At 40.9% G+C, this 12,683-nt stretch overlaps 1 protein-coding gene across 2 annotated transcripts in view; it reads right to left on the bottom strand.

The window, feature by feature from the left end:
* Positions 1-7,179: 7,179 nt before the first annotated feature.
* Positions 7,180-12,683, bottom strand: part of KLF3 (KLF transcription factor 3) — a 35,592-nt gene continuing 30,088 nt past the window's right edge. For both annotated transcript variants that reach the window (XM_030881031.2, XM_030881030.2), the window contains 2 exons: positions 11,893-12,053; positions 7,180-9,741 (listed from right to left, as the gene is read on the bottom strand). In XM_030881031.2, coding sequence (XP_030736891.1) covers positions 9,560-9,741; positions 11,893-12,053 — 343 coding nt within the window. In that variant the 3' untranslated portion in view covers positions 7,180-9,559. The remainder of the gene's footprint in view (positions 9,742-11,892; positions 12,054-12,683) is intronic.

Here is a 12,683-nt window from a genome sequence, read left to right as displayed (position 1 = left end):
GTGGGAGAGGGATGGATTGGGAGTTTGGGATTAACAGATGCCAACTATTATATAGAGACTGGATAAACAACAAGGTTCTACTCTATAGCACAGGGAACTATATGCAATATTGTGTAATGAACCATAATGAAAAAGAATATGAAAAAGTGTATATATGTATAACTGAATCACTTTACTGTACAGAAGAAACTAACACAACATTGTAAATCAACTATACTTCAATAAATAAATTTAAAAAAATGAATAAATAAAAAGGGTCTAAATGGGAGAGTAAAAGGAGAAGTAGGGTATGTGCATTTGTGGCAGAAGGTCAGTGACAGCAATTTGGAGAAGCTGGCCCTGGTCCCCATTTCTTGGAAAACGAGGAGACTTTAAAAGATGAAGAGCAGTTTACAGGTTGCTGGGACCAGTCCCGGAGTGATTTTTTTTTAAATTAATTAATTTATTTTGGCTGCATTGGGTCTTCGTTGCTGCACGCGGGCTTCCTCTAGTTGCGGCGAGCGGGGGCTACTCTTCCTTGCGGTGCGCGGGCTTCTCATTGCGGTGGCTTCTCTTGTTGCGGAGCACGGGCTCTAGGCGCGCGGGCTTCAGTAGTTGTGGCTCACGGGCTTAGTTGCTCCGCGGCATGCGGGATCGTCCCCGACCAGGGCGGATTCTTAACCACTGCGCCACCAGGGAAGTCCCCCGGAGGGACTTTTTCATTTATTTAAGATAAGATAATGAGGGCTCTGTGGGTACTCTGTCCTCTCCCTCCTCCCATCTCCACGCCCACTTCAACCCACCTCACTTAGCTTCTAAAGACACCACTTCCCTTTCGACTCTCGGGTCAGAATCTACAGAGGTGAGGGCTTAGAGTCTGTATTCTCTAACCAGGTCTGCAGATGAGCTGGGTTGTCAACCAGGCTTGAAGCCCAGTAGGGTCCCAGTTGGATTTGCTGTGAAGCTGATGAAGCTTCCAGGGCCTCACTTGCACGGGCCCTTCCAAGTCCTGGGAGGGAGCCAGTGTCCTGCTCCCTGGCCATTTGTTTTTTTGATATTTGCAGAAGTACGATGTTTCAGCTGCAATTGGTCAAGACTCTTGTCTGCTTCCTTTGTGACTTCTGCTAAGGTTAGTGGGACTGGAGCAGTTTGCACACTTTGTGGACCCTCTTAAAGGACTACTAACTGGGGAATGTCATTTTGTTTGGGCTTAGTAGGATGTATTCAAGTTTCATGTTACTTCTGTGCTGCGTTATTGTCAGCGTGGGAATAACATCCAGGAATATTTTTATCACCCACTGGGCTGGCTCAACCTGGTGGCAATGTGAAGCTGCAGGGCCAGGGGTTGTATAGCAATAAGAGAAGGTCCTGTGCCATCTGGCCCAGATGTGCCAGTGGAAGAGAAGCAAGATTTGAAATGTACAGGGTCAGAAGCTAACCCAGGGGAAATGCTCCCAGACATCAGGCATGTAAAATCATAAGCATGGGACTCAGTTCTCCTCCTCAACCCCTGGTCCAAACAAAAGTTCCTTCCTGTCGGGAATTACTCAATAGTGCAATGAGTATCATTCAAAATGAAGCATATCGTGTCTTTTCTTTTTGCTGGAATCACATGAAATAGACTTTTTCAGAATTTCTGTATTTATAAGGCACAAACCTGTAGCATTCCTACGAAAGTGAGTACATCTGTGTGTGAAGCCACATGTTTTATACATCCAATGATTAATAATAATAAAACAAATTTTAATCAGCCATACCAGGGGAAAGACTGATTTGTCTTTCTATTCTCGCTCTATAGAAAAATTATGAAATTGTTGTCATAGAAAGAGGCTAGGCAGCCAAAAAATGTAGAAAACAAGTGTTGTTGTCATGGTCAAGGGGGTTTGTGAAGAGGCAGTATGATATTGTTAGAGATTCTGTACTGTTTAACATATCTATCAGCTTTTAAAATTTACAGTTTATTGGGATTTCTTTTCTCATTTGAAGTAAACGTTCACAGTCATAACTGATTTCATATTTTGTATTTGTGTTCATAGTTTTGTATTCTTTTCTTAAAAGCCTCTCCCCTCTCAAATGGAGAAGCTTCAGATCCCACAAAACTATACCTACTCTTGAGTAAATTATACCGCATCCCTGAGACTCATTTCCCACATGGCTGCCAGCCCATCCCTCTCTTCCTCCCACCCCTTCCAATAAGGTTGTATTTCTCCCTGCCTTTTGTCATTCTCACTTGCCAAGACAATCTCTTAAAACAAACCATTTGCAATTCTAGTATTTATTATCTATTTAGTTGCCAATGTAAAAATTCAATATCATGTTTCATCCATGTTATATCTAACTCTGAGATTTTTTGTTTTATTTTTTCGGTTTTTTTTTCTGTCTTTCATTTCAGCAGTTTGATTATGAAGTGTCTGGGTGGGGATTTCTGTGGGTTTATTGTTTGGGGGATTTAATCAGCTACTTGAATCTGGAGGGTTTTTTTGTTGTTGTCTTTTTGTCTTTCAACAAATTGGGGGAGTTTTTACATTATTTCGTTAACTATTTCTTCAGCTCTATACTTTCTTCTCTTTTGGGACTCCAATGACATGAATGTTAGATCTTTTTTTATTCTCCCACAGGTCCCCAAGGCAGTGTTCATTTCTTTCAATTGATTTTCTCTATATTGTTCAGACTGGATGATTTGTATTGATCTATCTTGAAGTTTACTGACTCTTTCCTCTGTGGTCTCTGTTATTGAGCTCACCCAGTGAGTGTTTTTATTTTGGGTGTTTTATTTTTCAGTTCTAAATTTCCACTCGATTCTGTTTTTATATCTTCTATTTCTTTGCTGAAATTTTCAGTTTTCTGTTTGTTTCCAGAATGCCCATAATTGCTTTTAAGAGAATTTTTATGAAACTTCCTTTAAAATCTTTGTGAGACAATTCAACACTTCTGTCTGTTAGTACCTGTTGATTTCTTTCTTTTTTTTTTTTTTTTTTTGCGGTACACGGGCCTCTCACTGCTGTGGACTCTCCCGCTGTGGAGCACAGGCTCCGGACGCGCAGGCTCAGCGGCCATGGCTCACGGACCCAGCCGCTCCGCGGCATGTGGGATCTTCCTGGACCGGGCACGAACCCGTGTGCCCTGCATCGGCAGGCGGACTCTCAACCACTGCACCACCAGGGAAGCCCGAAAAGGTTACTTTTGAGACGGGTTTTGAAAGATGAGTAGGAGTTTGTTGAGTATCTCCCTGAATATCTTGTGCAACTATCAAAGTCATAGAGTCTGGAGAGTGTTTGAAGGTTCTTAGGGAGAAAGAAAAAAAATTTTATGGTAATAGATGAGGCTTTAAAGGGAATAGGGCTGAATTTAGAAGAACCAATTCAGGTGCAATGAGGGCCATGGAAGGATTTTAAACAGCCGGACAATAACATGATCAGATCTTTGTTTTGGAAGGATGGTCTCGGTGGCTGGTGTGGAGGAGGATGATTGAAGTGAGACAGTGAGGGGACTTCTGTGATAGTCCCAGAGGCCTGAGCTGGGGCAGCAGATGGCAATGGACAGGAGAGGACAAATTCAGGAGAAGTTCCAGAGGTGGTCCCTTTGATATGAAAGGGTCAGAAAGATCTTAGTGCCCAAGTTAAGACTAGAACTCAGATCCACCTATTCTTTCAACCACTATCTAATGATGTATTCACTGTGTGAGTGGTGCTGAGGACACAGATGTGAAGAAGTCCCATCCCAGACTGTGGGGTTCCTCATTCTGGTGGGGAAGAGATTCTTGGACAAATAATTAGAGTGTAATGAGTGATCTCAAGGAGGCAGGGTCAGGTGTGTAGAGCAAAAATTAGGGGCTGAGGATGCTGGTTTGAATGTGTGGTGGGATTTCAGTTTCGTTGGGGGATTGCATGAGTGTAGCTGTGAAGCTGTGCAACTTACAGGGAAGCAGGTGGCCTTTGTAGCAGGAGATGAAATCTAGAGCAGATCTGTAAGCCTTGAAGGTCCTCAAAACCCTCCTCTGCCACACAGAATTCTTTAGAAGCCAATTCCTTGGACTGTTGGAATTCCTGAGTGTGATGGTTAATTTAATGTCAACTTCACTGGGCTGTAGAGTGCCTAGATTAAACAGTACTTGGGCGTGTGTCTGTGAGGGTGTTTCTGGATGAGATTAGCATTTGAATCTGTGCACTCAGTAGGTTGTCTCCCCAGTGTGGGTGGGCATCATTCAACTCACTGAGGGCCTGCATCAAACAAAGAGGTGTAGGAAGGAGGAATTTGCCTCTTTTGCTTCCTGTCTTCATGAGCTGGAACATTGGTCTTCTCCTGCCCTTGGACTGGGCTTTATACCATTGGCTCCCCTGGTTATCAGGCTTTTGGACTAGAATTACATCATTGGTTTTCCTGGGTCTCCTAGCTTGTAAATAGCAGATCATGGGACTTCTCAGCCTCCCTAATAATGTGAGCTGATTCCACATTAAAAATCTCTTTAGGGCTTCCCTGGTGGCGCAGTGGTTGAGAGTCTGCCTGCCGATGCAGGGGACACGGGTTCGTGCCTCGGTCTGGGAGGATCCCACATGCCGCGGAGCGGCTGGGCCCGTGAGCACATGGCCGCTAAGCCTGCGTGTCCGGAGCCTGTGCTCTGCAACGGGAGAGGCCACAACAGTGAGAGGCCCGCATACAGTAAAACAGACAAAAAAAAATTGGCCAATGATTATATATTTTTTGTGTGTGCTGAACATCTTAATTTGTTCAACCATTCCTCAAAGAATTTAGTTTCTCATAAAATCTACATTTGTCACCATTCTGATCACTCACTCAGGCAGAATCCAGTTGTAAGAAAGTATTTCCTTAGAAGGCTGGGTCTCATTTTGAAATCAGCAAGTATCATCCCACCCATATATGAAATATAGTGGGAGAATTACAGCCAATTATTTGGACTAATCCAAGGTGATATTCCATTAGGATGTCATAGTCACATATAATAAATACCTTTTGAGCTTGCAGTCAACTATCACAGTATAAAAGCAGAGAAGTTCCCTGGAGAAGGCTGATGGAGAGCACGCAGAAGGCTGAAAGCCTCCAGCCCGTCCTCCTTCCGCTCTCCAACCTGCGAAGTTGAGTCACGTGACAAGCGCCAGTCAGACATTATTTCATGTTATGCTAAGATGAAGTCTGGCTGGAGGAAGCTGCTGAGACCTAAAAAGCCAGTATCTTAGCTTCAATTACATTTAGGTGGAGCAAGAGAGTAGACATTTTGTCTTAAACAAGAACTCTAAATGCCCACCAGAAACTACTTGTTCCTGTGATGCTAAGGACACAGCAATGTCCATGGACATGGCTTCCTGAAGGCTTGAAAAATCGTGTTTTTATTTACCAGAATTATTTACCTTAATTCCTGATTCCCCACTGCCCAAGCTACGAATCCTGATCTTTATTTAAAAACTTAAAGTACTACACATAAGAAACTGAAAATTGTTTTTGGAAGCAGATAGGGTCATAAACAATAAAATATTGCAAGAATGCACTAGGTGAATTTGTAGGTTTATGCTGGGTTGTCTACAAGTTTATGGTTTGTACTTAGAAAACTTCTTATCAGAAAACCAGGGACATAGCTTTAGGGCTGAGTTAACTCATATAGTGCATTTTCCAGTTAGATCTGTTTTTCTTTCCTTCCATTAATGATTGCCTATCAAAGGGTGATTTACTTTGCAATTTCTAAGTAAGGGCCTCTTACATGTTACTTTGCTAAGGTTTGTTCCTAGTGATCACTGCATACATAGTAATCACATGAGCACATGTAATATTCTGATGGTTTTATTAACAAGTATATAATACATATATTGCATACTGTATATAGTATATGAGGACTGTACAGTACAAATTTATGTTCACAGTTTGACATGACAAAATGTCATTACTGAATTCCCATTGGACTACCGAGTAGAAACAGAGAAAGAACATTAAACATTCACATCTTTAGTAAGAAAGATTACCAAAATGTTTCAGTATTTGCAAGTATACTAATGCATGCTAAAAACCTTTACCCATTCAGTCTTATTAGCTTATAAAATATATTACACTTTATTAAAAATTTCTGCATAGTTTATACAAGTATTAAAGTACTGTAAATGTAATAATCCTGCTATACTTGCAGGTATGGTTTAAGAGATGCTAAGCAGAAAGATTATTTTGACCCTCTAACACTAAGTACATAACAGCAAAAAAAAAAAAAAAGTGCTAGTATTTGTAAAACATAATATTGTTGTAGCCCTCGTTTAATTCATGTAAAATGGCTTTGTAAATGTATTATTTAAGTGAATTTGCAATCATTTAGAACTTGTTAACCTTGACCAACAAGAGAATAAAGGCCACTCTGAGCAACTTCATGTATGACAGCAATTCCTTCAAGATGACTGTATATTTTCAAACCAATCAAATTATTTTAAAACCTTAGACCTTTGAGATTGTCTTTAAAACAATCTAATCAGGAATGATGTGTAGCTATACAGTATCAGCAATATAGTTTTTCAAATTCCACATTAGTGCAACACTGATAGTGCAGATGGGTGTTTAATAAAATATACACATTCATATATAGTTCCCCTGTAAATCTGTTCTAAGGCTCTTGAAACTTCTGATATTTAGCATTTCCTTAGTTGAACATAGCTATGCTAACACATTCTCAAAACCAGGCGATTTAGAATGTTAATGCCCATTTGCGATGTAGATTCACTTTAGAACTCTAAAATACGATGGTTACAGATTTAATTTTTCTGACTTCTCCCCCAAGATGACACTTGGATAATAATCAAAGAAATTCTATAATAAACAGAATTTACACAACACTAACTTCATGTTTACAAATCATTCTCATCAATTTAAAATATTGCAATTAAAATCACCATTGATAGTAACATGGCATATCATTAAAACCACACGTTCAAGGGTACCTTATCTTGTATTGGAGGTCTTCCACAATAACAGCTAAAAATTACTAAGAGACTAAATTTCTCAACTATCATAGTAAAATACAAATATATATAAAAAAGGAAAATTTGGTTAAGAGCCAATCGGTAACTAAAGTATATAGACCAGCATGGGAACAGAGACTGGCTTCCTGGGTTGCTTTTCTTTGAGTTGAAATGTATCTTTGTTAGTGAACTGTTAGTATAATCTAAGCAAGCCGAAGAGTAATGTACGTCTTCGCAGGGTATTGCTTGCTTTTCTGAAAAAAAAAAAGTCAATATGCCATAGCGCACACATCAAATTTCATGAGAACCCACGAAGCTTTCTATCAGCTGGACTTAGACTCACAGCTAATTATTCCAAGATCAATCCTATCCTTTCTTGCCCCTTTTCCCACCTTCAAGATGGGTTAGAACACACACAAACTGGTTATCTCCATTAAAACAAAAATGTTCTTTGCACTCCAACTTAATTCTTCAGTGCGTTGTGGAAGAACCATTTCAAGCAATAAACATTTTGGCATGAATGGGACTAAGCATCTACAATACAGACAATATCTACTTTTCCAAGAGCCATTCTTTTTTTATCCCTCAATTCATGTCATAGTTGCAAAAAAAAAAAAAAGCCTCATAAGGATGTTTTAATAGTCTAAACAAATTTTGCAGTGCTTAAAAAAAAAAAAGGAAAACCAAGTGCCCCCGTGACAAATTACTTTGCATTTCTCAACTACATCTCCTTTCAGTTGGATCCGAGGGCTTACGAGCGGGATCTCTTAGGTGTGCAGTCCCTACAACTAACTTTTATTAACACGGCGCCGTCAAAGTACGCTCCCCACACGATTCGCAGGCCTCCAGAATCACTCACGCACTGTCTTAAAAAAAAAACAACTGAACAGTGTATTCCTCCCAGTTAAGGTCGTGTTGGATCCTGAGTTGTGGCTGGGATGAATCTTCAGGATTCCATTCTTCTCTCTGCTCCTCCATCCTTTATCGAGGGATGAAGGTGCATTTGCTTAAATGCACCCACACTACACCACCGTCGCCCACTTTCTTCAAATTTAGGACCAATGGCATTTCCACGCACAAATTATTTTTACTGGCATTTACACTATGGTGCTCAAAAGCCTGCTTTTGCAAAACTTCCCCTAAATGATGGTGCTATTAATCTTCAACATAAACACGAGTCATTTTCAGTTTGTTCTTCTGACAGGATACTTGATAGTGATAGGAGATTGCCGGCTCCAACAGTAAACATCTGGGAATTTGAGCTACATTTATGAATCCCTGAACTGTGGTTTTCTAGATTTTTCATAAATCTGTCCCCCAGGAAAGGTATGTGTGCTTCACAACTATTTATATTTACAAATAGTGTCTCTCAGGTCTTAAACTGAAGGAATCTACTAAAGCGTTAGCAGATGCTTATTTACGGTGTGTGTCATGTACACAGATGACAGCCAATTTGGCACCTTACAGCTCACAGAGAAATGTCTCCATATGAAGCCTCCATGATTAATTTGATAGGGGGATACAATTACCACTCAACGTTTCCCTGTTTGCAAAAAAAAGCTGTTAAGTAGGTGGGGTAAAAGAAGGCCATTAAAGAAAACCATGCATACCCTTATCCAAAAGATTTTTTCCCATTACTGAGCAAATAGTTTTGTGGCATCCCTATCAATGCTTGGTAATTGACATTAAGGACATTGTAGAAACAGAGACAGGTGCATGGAGAACCCCATCAGTATCTGGCTTTGCAGTAGGGTTCCGCACAGCTGAATGTGCATAGAGACTGAAGCTCTGGGAATGTACTGCCCAGCGAACCAAATGATGAATTGTCTCCAAAAAGCCCTAGGCGAGCAGGAATGGCTGGCTTCCTCCTTTGCCCGCCTTGCTCTGCCCCTGCTGCATGCCCCTTTGCTCCGACTCCACGCTAGCAAGTACAGTATCCACCCCCTCAATGGACAGACATCATCCACCTAAATCAGCAGCTCTGGCTCACCTCCCTGGTGGCAAAGACCTCCTTAGTAGCTGCAGGCACAAAGGAGGATAACGGACATACATTTAGATGAAGTGCTAAATCCAAATTGACCAGCCACATCTGTGAAGGACAATGGAAGAGTTGACTGTACTAGTCTGAAAGCCTGTTGCATGTCTAGCTAATCTGTGAAAGGTTCCACCCTTCTTTTTGCTGTGGAGCACCAAACTCGATCACAGAGCACAGAGGTCTGGATGCCTCTGGCAAGGACTAGCAGGCTGGATACTGTATTTCTAATACATTTACTTTGACATTCTTTTGAGGATTACATGGAGAAGCAATTGGTTATGTTAGTTTACATGTTCCCTTGCTTTCATTACATTAAACGTATCTCTAAGAAGGGTTTGCTTAGCATCCCCGGAAAAAAAAAAAAGAAAAAAAAAATTGTTCACATTCTTTAGGTCTGACCCGTGGCAAGGAGAGGGAAGATTAGAGAATATTTACTACTGACCATATGGAAGTTTGAATGATATAAATTCAGAGATTCAGACCAGCTGAATCAAAATTAAAATGTACATGTAAAAAGATGAGTTAGATAATGGGAGGGAGGACAGAGAGAGAGCTGGGAGAGTGGGAGCCACGCTGAGGCGGGAGATAGAGGCATTCAAACGAGCATGTGGCGTTTCCTATGGAGGGCAAGGTGGTCGGAGCGGGAGAAGCTGCGGTCACAGTCTGGACACTGGAAGGGTTTGATTCCAGTATGTTTTCGGAAATGTCTCGTGAGTTCATCAGACCGAGCGAATTTCCATGTGCATCCTTCCCATGTACATTTGTAGGGTTTTTCTCCTGCAGAAAGGTGGGGAAAAAAGAGCTGATTTTTTCTAAGAGCAAAATGATATTAATCATTAAAGACAGTAAATATTTCTGAGCTACAGCTCTTGACAAACATTATTTCCAAGATAGGATCATACATTTGTCCCTTGAACCACTAGGTGACAAATGAGAAACACAGATTAATTGTCTTAATATGAAACTGGCTTTCTGCCCAAAAAAGGGGGGGGAGGGGGATTTTAAGAGTTCCTACAGCATATTTATGGCACTGAAATCCACTCTTAGGGGCTATCAAAGAATTTTGGTTTTGCCCTCAAAGGAGGCAATGAGCAAGTTTTTAATACCCGGTGATCCGTATTTGTTGACCTCCAAGGCGTAAACTTACTTAGGAGCTTAGCTACATGCAGCGCTATCCATTCAAAGAGAAGTCCAAACTGCAAGTTATGGGATTTGCTTATTCTTCTCAATAGTTTTCTAAAAATGTGAAGTCCCTAAGTCCCTAGCAACAAATATTCATCAGGGATTTCAACATTTTATTTTTTGTTTAGTCAAGAACAACAACGCCTAAGTATAATGCTTTAATTCAGACGTACGGAAAATATAGTAAACTCCTCCCCACTCTGTCAGAAGTCAGGTCTCTACAACCCTCTCCTGTGAGACGATAACTTACAGGTGAGAAAAAGAAGACCTTTGTGGGAAAGTCACGAGGACAGCAGTATGAAGGCCTTTACAAATAAAAAGGCAGTTCACGGTAATTTTACATGTTTAAATCAGTAATATTGGGTAATGGGCATGACAGATTCATTCCCATTTACTATCCCTTGTTTTCTAGAAACCTTAAAGGATTGTAATTCCTTGGCATTTCAATGACATATTCAGAATTTATACTCTCTGCTTTGTTGCACAGAATATACATGCTAAGAGTTCTTTTTCTTACATCTGAATCGTTACCCAAATATCCAATGTCTTTTTACTCTTAGGCTGGCCTTTGGTAACATCCACCTCTCAGGTCCCGTTCGTGCCCTGAGGAGGCTTTCATGAGTCTATCTGGCACTGCCCATTGGGTGGTCCTCTAACTGCAAGGCTGTCACCCTCAGCTCTCTCCATGGCAACACTGTGAGGAGGCCAAGGAACACTGTATGCAGCTGGACCCCCTCGGCTTCCTTTGCCTCCTTCCCAGGATGCACGGCAAACCTTCACTTCCACTCTGCCAGACACTTTACTTCCTCTCCTCTTCCAAACCCCGGATTCTTCTCTTTGTAAATGTTCCTAACAAGAATGACTCACAAACCTCCAAATATTCTACATTCTGAGGTTAAGGAAATGTACAGAGAGGGAAATTGCTGTTACACTAGAATTTCACATCCAAGAGTATGAGGTCAGCTCAGATGAGGCTTTCCATAAACATTCATCACCAATACCAACTGCAATTCATCAGGTTTGTTTAAAACATTTTTGTACGAATTCCTTAAGATGTGTTGCTACAAAATGTTCTTGAGCACAGGGGACAATTTTATGTTTTCCTCACCTATTTAACAATTTTTATAAGACCTGTCTGTACGCTCTATATGCAACGCCTGGCAAACTGGAAATATCCTACAACAAATATGGCAAGCAATCGCCTACAAGTTCCCTCAGTTTTAGAAGACGATAATTACCCAAATATCTTCACTTTTCTTTCCTTCGATGACTGTCTTCCGTTTGAATTCCATTTCTAGAAACTGCTGCATTTACTTGTTCTGTATAAAGAACTTTTTTCTTCTTTTTTTGCCATCGTGAATTTGATAACGTACATTTACTAAGTGACAGCCTATATGAAGGCCACATCTTTGATGAAACAGGCCCATGGTTAAGGACAATTTCCCCCTCTGTTCTCAGTGGAGGTTTCATGCCCTTCTCTCTCTCTTACTACAGAGACCACAGAACTGCAAGTGGTTGCAAGGGGCCTTGAACAGATAACGCTGAATCTATTCTATTATAAAAACCAATCATTATCGAAAACTTCATTTTTCACAACTGACAAGCGACATCTGTAGCTATGGTAACTTTCAAGATGCCTGAAAAAATTTCATTACAATAATCTCTGAAAGCTGGAACGTTTGTCTTAACATTCCATGCTAGTACTTCTTAAGAAGAAAGATGAAGCGAGTCTTGTATTTCTAATACCTGTATGTGTTCTTCTGTGTGCTTTCAAGTGAGAGCTTTTAGTGTATACTTTGTTGCATCCATCATAATCACATCTGTGTATCCGCCGCTTCCTCTGGGTGTCTGGAGATTCCACAGGTAAAGGTCTCTTCCCGGGCTGCACGATGACTGAAGGGTGATTCCTAGGAAAGCCGATGCCAAATGCAAAATGGTGAGTGAAAGGCTCTTCCTTTCCCTCAGGGTACCAAAAGCATTAACAACACTGGGCAAAAACAAACAAACAAAAAACCCAACAAAATAAACAAAAAGAAATTAGCGGATCAACCCAAGAAGCACTGCTATATTCATTCAACAAACATGGAGTGAGCACCTACCATGAGCCAGGCACTGTGCTTGGCACCGGGACACAAAGATGAATAAAAACAGGGTTCCTGCCCTGGAGGAGCTCACACTCTAGGGGGAGACAGACATGTAGATAAGTAATGACAGTAAGAAGGGTTAGGGGCTACACTAGAGGGAGGTGCAAAGTGCTAGGAGAGTCTCTTTCCCTTAATAGAAATTTGCTTTCTTGTAGAATTCTGTGGTACTAGGCTGAACGCTATACTATGTTTTCTCACATTTATTATTCTTTAGGGGAAAATGTAAGAGGTCAAACTCCTAAGTCTCAGGCAACCACGCTGTCGGATGCATCTACACTTTATCCTTTACATAATTGGCATTTAGTTTGAGTCTCTTAAAGAGGCTCAACTTACATTTGATTTTTATCTCCCCCCCCCACCGCCAAAAAAAAAGTTGGCACTACTGTCTTCACA

The sequence above is a fragment of the Globicephala melas genome, chromosome 5 (genome assembly GCF_963455315.2).
Source record: "Globicephala melas chromosome 5, mGloMel1.2, whole genome shotgun sequence".
In the NCBI taxonomy this organism is placed as follows: domain Eukaryota; kingdom Metazoa; phylum Chordata; class Mammalia; order Artiodactyla; family Delphinidae; genus Globicephala; species Globicephala melas.
This window is presented reverse-complemented; position numbering and strand designations above follow the sequence as displayed.